Source organism: Mandrillus leucophaeus, unplaced genomic scaffold, assembly GCF_000951045.1.
Source record: "Mandrillus leucophaeus isolate KB7577 unplaced genomic scaffold, Mleu.le_1.0 Scaffold72, whole genome shotgun sequence".
NCBI lineage: Eukaryota > Metazoa > Chordata > Mammalia > Primates > Cercopithecidae > Mandrillus > Mandrillus leucophaeus.
The window spans coordinates 975,211-989,526 of NW_012107808.1; the positions used below are offsets into that span (position 1 = coordinate 975,211).

At 47.8% G+C, this 14,316-nt stretch overlaps 1 protein-coding gene across 3 annotated transcripts in view; it reads right to left on the reverse strand.

Moving 5' to 3' along the window:
- Positions 1 to 517: 517 nt before the first annotated feature.
- TRIB2 (tribbles pseudokinase 2) overlaps positions 518 to 14,316 on the reverse strand; it is a 28,183-nt gene continuing 14,384 nt past the window's right edge. For all 3 annotated transcript variants that reach the window (XM_011965272.1, XM_011965274.1, XM_011965273.1), the window contains one exon: positions 518 to 2,932. In XM_011965272.1, coding sequence (XP_011820662.1) covers positions 2,464 to 2,932 — 469 coding nt within the window. In that variant the 3' untranslated portion in view covers positions 518 to 2,463. The remainder of the gene's footprint in view (positions 2,933 to 14,316) is intronic.

Consider the following 14,316-nt stretch of genomic DNA (forward strand, 5'->3'; position numbering starts at 1 on the left):
CCTAGGAGGGTTCCAATCAAATTTGCAGCACACGGCTTTTCCTAGGGAAACCATGTGTAAGCCTGGATTACTTGTGCCCTATGTAATCCTGCTTACTCCAGAGCTATTGTTACTCTCTCCCTAAGAACATATGGACTCTTAACATTGTAGCAAGAGTAAACAAGCTTGGTGGCTAACCAGACATGGGGTCCAGTCTTGGGCCTATCACTTACAAGTTGTTTAACCTTGGACAAGGCATGCACATTTCTGGGCTTATTTCCTAATCTGTATTAGGAACATAAGTCAGGTCACCTACAGTTGTTGTAACGATTCAGTGTGAGCTACTGCATCCAGATTGGACAGCATATGCCCCGATATGATGAAAGGGAGATTCCGTGTCTTAAATTAGTAGCAGTGGCTCACCCTGAAAGAGCAAATGCCTGTAAGAAGATGTGAGCTTCTGCTTGGTGTGTGGTGATCACAAAGCACACGTGGCAAAAAAAAAAAAAAAAAAATCATCATTTTCCAGACTCTAACATTTTAGTTAAATACGCACAATTTTATTGATTGAAGAGATTAGGACAAAAACATTAAACCAAATACAGGACAAAGCACCAGAGGCCATAGATCCCCACCATGCATGTCACCAATCTCTCCTCCTCCAAGGTACTTAAAAAATAGGGGAGAGGGAAGAAAAAAAGGTCCTTCTTGACACAGCACCATCTTCAGAATGTTAAAAAAAAAACCTTCTCTCCTTTATATCTTCCATTAGCAAAATAGAATCAAGGGCAAATCCATGGCCGCCTTGTCTCCTGGTTACGAAGGGTGAAGCCGCCCTCCTGGGAACGTGAGGACAGGGCTCCTGCTGCGCAGGCATAAAGCATCCAAGAGGCCGCACATACATGCCACACACTATAATGAAGCACAGATTCAAGTAACATTTACATACTAGAGTCCACGTGTCACCTACCCAAAAACAGGACCATTTCACAAAACATATACAGGCAGTCAAATCCAAACAAGTGAGGTACTGGGAACACAAATATTTATGCCAAAAGAGTTCCGTATCATACAGCAATAGAAAAGCCATAATAAAAAACATTTTGCCACTCGAAATCAAATAAAGCTATCTAGAAAAGCCAAGTAAAAGGTTATTTCAGAGACAGAAATACTCAAACAAGGAAAAAAAATCATAAATGTTAACTACAGCATGTAATATGTCATCCCAAGTCAACCCGTAATTGAAGTACTGGCTTAATACATCACAATGTGACATTTTCCTTAATAAATAGAAGAGTTCTTGAAAATACAAAGGTGCGTATTGGGATAGAGAGCTGTTTTTATTTATATCATCATAGCTTTCAGCTAATTATCCTTCCCGCTCGTCTCTACTGGGGTTTTTTGTCCAAACCAGAGGGCCTTACAAGCCAAAAGGATCATTCTCCGTAAAGAAAACGAAATAGCTGCCCTGTATTTTATACACGTGGGACAACCTGCTTTGTTTCACTAGTTTCTAATAAAACAAAGACAAATGTTTAGTTGCGATCAGAGTGCTGCAAAAGCGTCAGACTCCAGGAGCTTGCTAAAATCTCAGGCCATTGCTATCACCTCCGCAAAGAGGAATGCCTGTCACACAAACCCTCATCGTTCAAAAGCAAAACATGAAAAAGGAGTTGGATTTCTCTTTTCCTTTCTTCTTCCCTTTTCTTTCCCCCTTTAAACTAAGATAGCAGTAATGCATCTGGACGTTTGACTTCTAATAGCTTCCTGCCACGAACCAATTGACACAAAACAGAATAGCTTGTTAAAGGACAGATTTTTTTTCCCCTTCAGGGAGCAAAGCATTAACATGTCATTTCCTGACCAGGATATTAAATAGTTTATTTAGAAGAAATGAGTTGAAGTGAGCGATTAAGAGACACAAACTGGACTTTTGTTTTCTTTTAGTGTAGCACCCAGGTTTCATGTCAGTCTGTGTGCACCGAATTTTTTTTTTTAAGTGAACCTCATTAATTACCAGCTAGGTGGTTGGCTTGTTTCAAAGAAAAACAAATTCTTGGCCAACTGTTCCTTCCCTGAATCCTAACAAGAAGTTAAATGCTAACAGTGCGATGCCAGGATGTGTGTTTGAGGCAGAGAGTTTTCATTCTGTGAGGATCTGCAACTATTTTGGAACAAAATGAAAAGTGGGGTAGGCGGAAGTGGCCCAAGTGGCAAGGGGTGGTCTCCCAGGCTATGTTAGGGAAGACAAGCTCCAGGGGGGCTCCCATCCATCTCACCCCAACCCCCATCCCACGCCTCTTGCCCGGCCCATGCTACATGGTCAGTCAGCTCCTTGAAGGTTCTCCTTCTCTGAACCAAGAAACTTAAGAGTGTGAATGTCTTTTTTGCTACTCAGCCAGGCAATTCGTGTCCCCTGGAAGAACTCCTTTCCGCTGCCCTCGCTCACTCCTGGTACCTGCTAAGTCTCTGTGGGGCATGAGCTCAGTTAAAGAAAGGGTCCAAGTTCTCTTCCATGTTGACGTCCGGCACCAGCTGGTCAGACACTTCCTTAGCACCATATCCTGAATTCGAGACGCTAAAATCTGTAGAAAACCAAGGATGGTCCAGAATTTCCTGCGAGGTCAGCCGCTCTGAGGGCTCCCGCCGCAGAATGCTTCGGATGAGGCACTTGGCCTTGGGTGACAGAGTCTCTGGAATGTTGAACTGGCCACGCCGGATCTTGCTGAAGAGGGAGCTGGGTTCAATGTCATGGAAAGGGTACCGCCCCACCAACATGGTGTACAGCATCACCCCCAGGCTCCACACGTCGGCTGCTTTGCCCGAGTAGCTGCCACTGGTGTTCAAGATCTCTGGGCTTACGTAAGCCGGGCAGCCATGCTTGTCGGAGAGGGAATCATCGTCTCCCCGCAGAATGTAGGCGTCTTCCAGGCTTTCCAGCTTGACCCGAGTCCTGCAAGAAAGGAGGAAAACATAAGCTCCTGAGGGTGCTCGGAGACACGTTACCACCAGCATCATAACATACCCGACTATAGTGTTTCCGAAGACTCCTCATTCACATTCATTCATTCATCTGACCAGCCAAACATTACTCACTGAGCACCCTCTAGCTGCCAGCTACTATTCCAGGGCTGACGACACCCACATGGGTGAACAAGACTGACAAGGTCTTTTCATGCAGCTGACAATCCACTGGGGAGCTCAAACCTTGAGCACCTTAGCGAACCATGAATCACATTATCATCACCCTTGTGAAGACGGAACAAGAGATTAAGTAGCTTTCTCAATGTCACATTTGCATAATGCTAGGGCACCACAGAATTCAAACCGAGATCTAACCAACCGGGAAGCTCACAGCTTTGTCTACAACTTTTAGCAGACTTGTAACTAACGTGACAGAACACAGTCCACAACGAGCTTTCACCTTACTTGCATTTTGGCCTCACTACAGCCCTTTGTATTAGACATGTAGGATATTAATATCCCATTTTACAGATGAGAATATCGACACTCAGAGAGTTTGAGTAACTTCCCCAAACCTGTTAGCTGGGAAATGGAGAGGACTTGATCTCACATCTTCCTAAGTTGCTGCTGCTGCTCTTTCTTCTATACCAGCTGCCTCTCTTTAGGACCAGAAAGGAAGCAGGGAATGTTCAAGCAGGAGTGGACTCCCATCACCTGGTCCTTCTGAGGCTGACACCCTCATATCAAGACCACCTTCTTTCCCTGGCCAGGCCCAGTGTCTCAAACCTGTAATCCCAGCACTTTGGGAGGCCAAGGCAGGCGGATCACCTGAGGTTGGGAGTTTGAGACCAGCCTGGCCAACATGGTGAAACCTCGTCTCTGCTAAAAACACAAAAATTAGCCAGGCGTGGTGGTGCACACCTGTAATCCCAGCTACTCAGGAGGCGGAGGCAGGAGAATCATTTGAAGCCGGGAGGCAGAGATTGCAGTGAGCTGAGATCGTACTACTGCATTCCAGCCTGGGTGACAGAGTGAGAATCTGTCTCAAAAAGGAAAAACAAAACCGTCTTCTTTCCCAGATTTCCTGCTGCCTTTATCTTCGGTCCTGCCCCTCATACTCCCAAGACCTTGTCCTTGACCAGGTTCTAACATCTGACTAAGGTCACCCACATCTTCTGCCTGTGCACATCTGTGATTCCAATTTCCCACACGTCTGTGTGCGTGGGGTGTGTGTGAACAGAACCATGAGCCCAAGATCCAACTCAAACTAGGCATCCTACCCCCAGTCTTTCCCTGCCATTTAAGGTCCATCGTGGTTGCTGACAGGAAAGTGGGACTCTCCAGCGTATGCTCAAGAATAGAGGTAAAGAAATCCTGCATTAAAGTCCCTGGAATCCAGCACGCATCCTTACACAGTAAGATCTGATGTCATTGGTGTATATGACATAAATTAAGTGCTCAGGAAATACTTTCGGAAGTGAGTTGAATTCTTATCATTAACTATACCTAATCTACTGTGAGGGCCGGGATGGCAGTGACTTGTTCAAGGCTACGGTGAAAGTCACTGAGAGCTTCCTCCACCCAGCGCCCCAAGTCCTAAACCAGCCTCCTCTCCTTAGCTCAGGGGCCTCCTAGGAATTCCTGTTTTCCTGCCCCACTGTTCTTTGAGTGGAAAGCTAGGAATTGCTACCTTCCCATACTTGAAATTGAAATCTTCCTCCAACTCTCCTGGCTGGGGCACTGCCTCACAGAGTTGTAGGTAGTCCTTGGGTCTCATAAACTTAGTTAATCTATCCCATTATCAAACCCCTGGGGGCTTGCAGAGAAGGTGAGGAGGGATGGGGAGGTGTTGGAGTTAGGATTAAGACAGCATCCACAAGGGCTGTCTCACTCACATCTCGTATTTCCTTCATCTCAAAAGCGCACATGCAGGCACACATGCAAGCATCTGCCCTGTTTGTCCCGAAATGCAAAAAAAGCTCAAATAAGCAGAGAATAAGAAAAAGCTTGGAAAAACCACATTGGGTCATAAGTCAGAGCTTGTGACTCAAGTCCATCTCCTGCTGTTTCTCTTCCTCCATCTGCCTGAAGGTCTTAGCCTTTCAGCGTGATCACCACAGCCACTAAGAGTCATAGAAGTGGGGGCAAGGTTCAAATTAACCAAAAGATTGCTGCTAGGAGTTCTCTATAGCAAAAGGTTTGGTGAAATCCTGGGTTGACTCTAAGACCTCATATTTGGATTACAGGAGTTCAAAGCTCAAGGAGTAACTACTTCCCGTATTAATTTCCACCAACAAACAATAGTTGTGATCATGGGAAAAGGCACAGGGATAAGAGCTAGGAAGGCAGTTTCCAGGCAAGGCTTTGTCTCTCACTTGCTGTGTGGCTATGGCTGAGTCACTCAACCTCTCTGTTTTTCAGACCTAAAGAGGAGCACTGGACAAGGAAGTCTTTTAAAAAAGTTATGTGGTAAAATAGACACAACATAAGACCAATGAAGTACACTTAAACCATTTTTAAGTGTACTTCATTGGCATTAAGTACATTTACACTGTCATGCAAACATCTGGACAAGGCGGTCTTAAAGTCTGTCAGTTTTATCATTCTGAGATTCTGTAATACCCCTCTCTCCCTTTTTTATGTGCTCACTTACATTCTATTATAATCTATAGAATACATACTCTTCTGCACCTATAGCTAATGTTCTACAAACACAGGAAGGATCTACATGTGCTAATCCGGAATGGAGCTGATTAAAAACCAGTATCTTTTGTCCTTTTGTTTTTCCTAATCTAAGGTGGCAGGTGGAGCTGGCCCATGAGACTTACTAGCTGTCGAGATGCGACGGAGGTGAAAAGGTGAAACCCAAGGGGCAGAGGAAAGGAGGAGGAAGGCCGGGATCTCGAACCACAGGCACGGTGAGTTTTCCCCACAGCTTCCTCCACCCCATTCTCACCCAGCGCAAGCCAGACCCCTCACCTCCAATTTCACTGTTCTAGCAGCAGAATAGCTATGGAAAGAATTACAACTGTGGAAATAATAGTAAGAAGAAAAACAAGCTCTTCCATCTGTGGGACAAGGGGCGGTGCGGTGGAACAAGCATGGATCTTGGTATCAAAGGGCCCAGGTTTTGCCCAGGTTCCCCTGCCCCAAACCTGCAGTGGTGATGCAGCTCATCTTTGGCCACGGCTGCAGGGTGACCCCCAGGGATTCTCGACCATCTCTTGGACCACACTCCCTTCTCTCTCCATCCCAGCCTGTTTGCTGTTCCTCACATGCCCTGCTTGGCCCCAGTCCTTCTGAGGCCTTTGCCACAGTGTCCCCTTGCCCTAATTATGCTTCCCCAACTGTGTGACAGCTCACTTTTGTCTTGTCTCTGCTCGAATGAAGTTTATTAAACTTCATCCTGTCCATCCTACATTACGTAGCCCTCCTCCTCTTTTCAGCATGGGATATATTGTACATTTACATTTCAAGATTTACTATGTATCATTATGGTCATCATTTCCAGATGATCACCTCACTTCCCACCTCCAAGAGCCCATGGGCATGCGGCTGATGTCATTTTGTACGTAGAGAACAACACTTAAGTTTGCTGCTGTGCCTTGAGCACCTACATGAGTACTTGGCACACAGCAGATACGCAATCCATCAATGACAGGGACAGTTCTGCTGTCGACCCCAGGGGGAGCTTCAGTGCGCTCACTGGGAAAGGAACAAGGGCTGGTGCTCTGCCTACCTGGCCAGGGTTTAGTGGCAGCCAATGAGAGCTCTACAGAAGATGGGCTTTGTAAATGACAGCACTGAGGCATCTCCCATGGTGATAAGGGGGTGGGGATATCAGGCATCTGTCAGTAAAGGTGGGAGGGAGATATGACTACAGGGACTTGAACTTCTCCTGACTCAGCCTTGGCAGGGTGCAGAGCTCACCACTTCAAGCTTTTTATGCAAGGGACTCTCGACCATCTCTTGGGCCACACGCTCTCTCACTCCCTCCCAGCCTGTTTGCTGTTCCTCACATGCCCTGCTTGACCCCAGTCCTTCTGAGGCCTTTGCCACAGTGTCCCCCCGCCCGGATTATGCTTCCCCGACTGTGTCAGCTCACTTTTGTCCCGTCTCTGACCAAATCTGAGGCCCTTTTCCATTCCTATCCCCTTCCAGGTCACAATTTTAGATTCTGACTTTCTCCTTCACCTCCTCCTGCCAGGTGTCCCCACATTCAAAGCATCCTAACCCCTTTCTGGAAGCCTCAGAAAATGGTTAAGGCCTCCACTCTGTCCACTAACACTGACCCTCCCCAAGCTGGAGTTTACCTTTCACCTTTCCTATCTGAAGATGAGCACACAGAATCTAGGCCCGATACTTCATGAATTTGAGAATAAAATGAAAAGACCATCCCACATGCTGCCAAATACCAGCTGCCCCCAAGCTCATCTAGCCAACACTTCACGCTCCTTTCCCTCAGAGGATGCAATTTTAGTGGGGACGGCCCAGGTCTGCTTGTCACATTTGGTTCAGCACATGCTGCAGAAGGACAACCACAGAAACCAGCCCAGGTCAGAGAGCAAAGCAGTGTCCTAAGGCACAGACACCTGGGTTCAAGATCAGGCCTTGAAAATTACAAAGTACCAAATGTCAGATATCATCTATGTACCCAATGCGTGCAAGGCACTTACACATACCGTCTCTTCAAAGTTAAGGAGATCCATTTCCAAGGCAGGTACTACGATTCCTTTTCTCACGGACAATGAGCCTAATGCTCAGAGTCTGAATAGGCTCCTATGGCTGGCAAGGCAAGGCAGTGGCTGGGTGCTCACCTTTCTTAGGCCTGACCCCACCTACTCAAGAAGCTGGCGGAGGAGACCACACCAGGGTTGCTCAGTTCACTAGGTTCCATCAAGGCGCGCAGCACATGTGCCTCCCCAGTGTCAGGGGACAGCCAGTCCTTGGGACAGGAGCCTGCTCTTTCTCTAGGGGAGAATCTGCATCCCAGGCAGGACAGGGGCAAAAGAAAAGAGAAGCCGGGAGAAAAGATGGGGAGGAGATGCAGCCTTGCTGGCCGTGGTAGGTCATTCTTTTGACCTCGCTTCCTTCTCAGAACACTGTGAACTTGTTTACATCGCTTCTAGGCAAGGGTTGAGGCAACTGGTCTGGATTACGTCTTTCGACAAGGACCTTTCAGGATGTATACCACGTGAGAGGAATGGAGGGAGGTCCGACAGGCGGGGGTGAGTGTCAGCTCCGGTCACTGCGGACTTGCTGTGGAACTGCAGGGAGGCTGCTGAAGGTCTTTGGACCTTGGCTCCCTCCTCTGGGAAACAGGGCTGCCAGTCACGAGTCTCAAGAATGTGTATGGGGAGTCCCTGGTGGGGCTCTAGCACATGTCAGAAATGGGAGCAGAAATGAATGAACAGCCTTGCAATGGCTCACGTCCCCTCACAGTCTGGGCACTATGAATTTTCCAGGCAAAGGAGTTGATTTCCATAAAAACCAACAGAAGCATCTGTGGACCTAGTAATTCAAATGTCCCACTAGTCATGCAGGCATTTAAAAGACATTTACCAAGCATTTTACTCTGCTTGAGTTGCCCAACCAGGCAACTCAAGGCCCTGGGGAGACACTGCGGAGACAGACATGACAAGGAACACTCATCTTCTCAGTTTTTGTGAGAATTAACTGTAATAATGCAAGTACGGTATTTACCGAGGAGCCCAGCGTGGTAGATCTGCAAAAAACTAGTGGCAACCATAATTACTGATCTTATTATTAAGATGAACCTTCGCACCTACCCTCAACCCAAAAGTCTCGTGGAGAAGACAGGTGAGGAAGCGTGAAATGCAAGTCCCCAGCACATGGCAGTAGATGTGAATTCTCGTTCCTTCCTGAGTCTTTTGCTCTTGTTCCTCCCGCGGGCTGGAATGCTTCTCCCCAGCTCCGTGCCCAGCCCAGTCCCCTCACTTTATTCAGTTATGACTACGGTGATCAGGATATGCTTCCTGGAAGTGGTGGTACCAGAGATAGTCCGAGAAGAATAAACATTCCCCAGAGTGACAAGGGGTGGGGGGGGGGTGTGTGGTAATTTTTGTGACTAAACGCTGTAAATGACAATGGTTATCTCCAGTAACTTCTCAGGGGAAGAGACGTCTCCCTGCCAGCCACCAGCCTGGGGTAGGATTGGTTTGGCCAGAGAAGCTGGATCCCCGCAGGCCTTTTGCAAACTGTGCCTGGCATGGGAAGAGAACAGCCTGCTTTGCTCTCAACCTGCTGAATGAACAAGGCTTACACGTGGGCAGCCTGTGTACTCAATGACGGCCCAGCCCAGTGCCAGGCCTTGTGTCACCGGATCCCGGTGCCAGGTGAGGAAGCCAAAACCAGCAGGGTGTGGTTCCTCTCCCAGCATCTGTGGAGCAGCACAGATCGGCCCTGAAAGCCCCAATTCTCCCCGCACCCCCATCCACTCTCAGTACAGGCTCCAGAGCTCCCTTGGGCCAGTAAGTTGAACTACCAGTGTGGCCCTTGGTCCTTTCGGCCTCAATTTCCCTTCTGTAAAATAAGAACAAATAGCTGCAGGGCCTGAAAAGGGCTCTTCTAGCTTCAGAATTCCAGATTTTAAAGTTTCCTTTAATTCTTAAGCTCTAGTGATTACAACACACCGTATAATATCCTAATAATAATTATAGTAACAATAATAGAAACTATGTGTGAAGCATCTACAAGATGCTAAGATTATTAACAGCCTGCATCCTTATTTCTCCTAACAAAGTAAAAGACAAGTATGATATATGCATGTTTCCTAATAAATAAGGAAGCTGAGGCACAGGGAATTAAATGCCCCAGGCTGTACACAAAGAAGCTGAAGAAGCTGAGCTCTGAAATCTACATCTGGACTCTACTGCCATTGCTCTTTCCAAAATACATTCTGGTACTAAAATCACTGATTTACTTAGGGCCAAAGAAAGAAAAACTTTTAAAGGGAGACCCTGAGATGATGGAGACAAATCTGTCTCCATCTGTTGCCTCATTGGTGGCCCAGTTTATTCAGTACTAGATCTGGTACAAAACCATCCCATTCACAGCTAACTGCTATAGCTCATGAGGTCGATACAGGTGGTTAGACCTGCCCATTTACTGGATGAAGAAACCGAGGGAACAGAAAGCAGATCTGACTTATCCAAGGCCACCTCGCAAGCCAGTGGTAGAGCTGGGATTCAAACCCCGGTTTTTAATTCCAAGTTTAGTGCTTGATCCACAAGATCAAAAAATAGTCTCCACGAGCAAATCATGCTGTGCTTTTAAATCTTTAAACAGCACCCTGGGCTCTTGGCAGGAAGAGATCAGGACAGGGTGGGCCAGGGTGAGGCTGAGCTGGGAGTTCAGCCAGACAAAGTGGGCCTGGCAGGGATGGGAAGTCCGGTGGCCTAAGGTCAGTGAAATCCAGAGAAATCACTGAAGGCCGTCCGGTCAGGCGGTCCAGATAGGCTTAAGGGTCAAGTGAAAAGGTTAGCTGCTGCCAGATCTGACCTTGCCCTGACTGTTACTGAAACACTACTCTGGGCAGCCAGTCCAGTTGTGAAAGCCAGGGTCCCGCCCAGGACGACTGCTACCAACGGCCTGGGAAGGACCACCTGGCACTGTAGGCACCATTATGCCGGCCTGGCAGCCTCATTAGAACTTCACAGGCCACTAAACGATTCCAAATAAATTGTCGTGCATTTAATTCTGGTTCCTGTATGCACAGACTTTTCCAACAGTCACCTCTGAGAGCCACCTCTGCACCAGGTCTTGTAGAGTCAGTGAACCACCCCAACTCCTACCTCAAGTGGCCCATAAATTAGCAGGGAGAGCAACAGGTGAGCCACAGGGGAAGCATCTCAGGGCAGGAGAGCAACAGGTAAGCCACAGGGGAAGCATCTCAGGGTGTCGTGGTGGAGGGAGAGATGTCTACAGGGAGAGAATATGCTTCGTTACCTTACAACGCCACACAATCTGGAAGGTGGGTGTGCCCCCACACCGATTTGATGCAGGAGACGACAGCAGCTTAGACAGATGAAGGAACTTGCTTGGAAATAGCACAGTGGGGATAAGAAACCCAATCTGACTCAAATACTCAGATGTTTTCTGCAGTGCCATCTACCCAGCCACGACAGAACCCCTGCCCTGTCCGCATGCAGGGGCATGTTCCCGCCCCTGACTCCCATCCGTGGTGCCTGGACGAACAGGGGAGTCTCACTGTACCCGAACACCTTCCCACGCCCCCACGCAGACACCACACAGCACAGCCTGCAGGCCGCTGGGGCTTCACAGAGGAAGTCCATCCTGTCGCCATAGGAACAGAAAGGGAAACCCAAGAAAGAGGATGCCACGCTGACAGGAATTCCTCATCAATACTCCATTCACTCCCTGCATTGAGACATTCAGCCACGGCTCCTGAAGAATCCCTCCTCCCCTGTATAATGGACTGACCTCTCCACAAAGCTTCTGCAGGCTCAGTGCTGGCCAGGGACACCCAGCGGTGGTGCTGCTGCCCTGCCCGGTGGCTTAGGAGTGCTTCAGGGTCCAGAATTTTCCCAGTCTTGTTCCAGGTGTGGGGTGGGAGCTCACAGAGCTCAGCGAGGCCTGCAAGTGCATCTCTGCACCCACTCGCAGGGCCAGATGGGGACGCTGCCCTCGACAGGGAGCCCCACACAGGCTTGTGGAGCTGTGCGCTCAGGCACGTAATGAATGAGATCGGGTCGAAAAACCTGGGTCCTGCTCTTGGCTGTGCCACTAACACATCTGGGACCTTGGGTACGCACACTCTCCTCCTCATTTTTTTGGAGATAAAAGGGTCGGTTTTAAAGCCCCACTTGTTGCCCCCACCTCTTCAATCCCACTGCCACAGTCTCGGTTTGAGCCACTTCTTCCTGGAACCCATGCCCGGCTGCTATTACCCAGTCCATCCTTCACATATACTTCCAGAATCACAAACCTGTCCCTGCATTCCAGAAAAACCTTTCAATGGTTCCTTCTGGGCTTCAGGTCAAGCTGGAGGTGAGGGGTGTGTCTTTCAGGCCCTGGACTCAGCCTCATCTCTGTCCTAGCACAGGTGACCCTCCAGCAGCACAGCCCTCCCTACACATGGTTCTTTGTGCCTCTGGCTTGACTCATCCTTCTGGCACCTCCCCATCCGTACTACAGCACTCAGGCCAACCTCGCGCAGGAGCTCATCACCTCCCAGAGGTGACCATTCTCCACGCCGTACTCCACTGTTGGAACTGTTAAATAATGCTTACAGCTAAGTAACTACTGAATCATGATTACGTCCATTAGGCAAGGACTCTCTTGTACTGATTCCTGTACCATCAACACCTAGCACTGGAGGACAGAGTAGGTGCTCAATAAATGTCTGCGAGATAGAATGACCCCCATATCTAAGATCCCCCGACTCCAACATTCTGTCTGGAGTTCAGGGCATCTAGGCAAGACTCTGTGCTCAAGCAGTGCAATGGCTAGAGTCCAAAGAAATTTCAAATAAACTGGACTCTGTTCCATGATTTCGAGAAATTCCCAAGAGTATTGAGTAAAAAAAAAAAAAAAACATTGAAAATGAGTTTCCATCCACTGCCTTCCACTGTCAATATGGCTAGTGGGTTTTTCTTATGATATTCATGCCACTGGGACAGAAGGGGCTATTTGTATATCCACGGCATCAACAGTTATACTTTCCTAAGTACTGCTAAGTCCAGTGCTAGGCATGGGGGATAGAAAAAGAAATGAAGCCCACTGTATAGTTCCCTGGGATTAAAAAAAAAAAAAAACAACACCCACAGAATGGGAAAACAGGACCTAGGACTGCCCGCGGGCTTGGCTCATTGGTGGCCCAGTCCATGACTGCTCAGGAAAACCGAGTCGTAAGCCTAGTTTTGACCCTGGCTAGTCAGGTCCTCCTGGTGCACACCTGTTGCCTAACTGCATGAGAAAATTCTTTCTCAGGGTTGGGCATAAGAGACGGTAGTTTACCTGTTGTCTATTTCCTGGAGACAACCTAGTATTTGAGAGCCTGGGCTCTGGAGCCAGGGACCTGGGTACCAACCCCAGGTCTGCCACTGGTTGGCCAGTAGACTCTGAGAATCAATTTTCTTATTTGTAAAACGGTGAAAATAAGAGTATCTTACTCATTGGGTTTAAACTGATTAATTTAAATATGGTAGGTAATTAGAATTAAATTTGTGAATCACATTACGGGTAAAACACATGGTGGGCCCTAGATATAATTTCATCGAAATGTAGGTCTCCTGAGAACAGGGTTTCTGTCTCATTGGGCTCTGTAGCATCCCCAACACCAAGAATAGTGCCTGGCACATAATAGGTGCTCAATAAATATTTGTTAAATAAATAATTGAATCTCCAGGTTGTTGGGTTATGAGGCTCAACGACATCAGAGGATGCCCAAGAGCAATAATGACGGCTATGTATTCAAGTAGCTGCAGGGCACCAGACACTGTGCCGGACACTTAACATGTTAATACATTGTCTCTTCTCATGATTTCAGAGAACGCAGCCTAAGACCATAGGGCTAAATGGAGTAATAAAAAAATCTGACCACTGTTTTAGTCAGTGGTCTGCTTGGTTTGCTTGGGGACACACACTAGCCCATCAACTAGTTACAAAGTACACGTAGTAAGCACCCCAGCAAGAAATCCTGCTGAATAATATCTACTATTTAGTCTACTTAGAAGCGTGGAACCTGGAGGAAGCTCTCCCCTCTCTCACTGTGATGAGAAAAGCCCTTCATGAATAAAATTACAGCCTGCCATAGACACTGAAAACAATGTCTTAAATAAATGTCACTTTTGCATAAATCATTAAAAGGGAAATGATGGGTAAATTTCTCACTTGATGGGAAACTTTGAAAATAGCTCTCTATGAAAAGGTATCTCCATCGGGGATGTGTAAGTTTCCTGGGCAATGACTCCAGGATTGATTCCAGGCAATGACTCGGACACCAAGGCTCTACTTACCCCTGCCTCTCTCTCTCTGTCATTAGCATCCAACCTGAGCTGCTCCCACTCAAAAAAGGAGACATTCCGTCAACAAATAGCAAGGCCCAACCTGTGCCAGGAGCAGTGAACATGAGACAGCCTATGTCCCCAGGAAGCTCCCAGCAGGGCACAAGGACCGTCTACAGATGCACATACGGACCATCAAAATACAGTAGGAGATGAGCTCTGATGACGAAAGGAAGTGCTATGGGAGAGACATCACTGATCCACCGTGGGGAAGAGGAGGCTCGCCAGCCCTCCCCAAAAGTTGGCAATACCTCAAGTACATAAAGGGGTTCCTTACAAATAAGGGAATTCCAGGAGCTCTGTTTCCTTCAAAGCAAAAACGAAA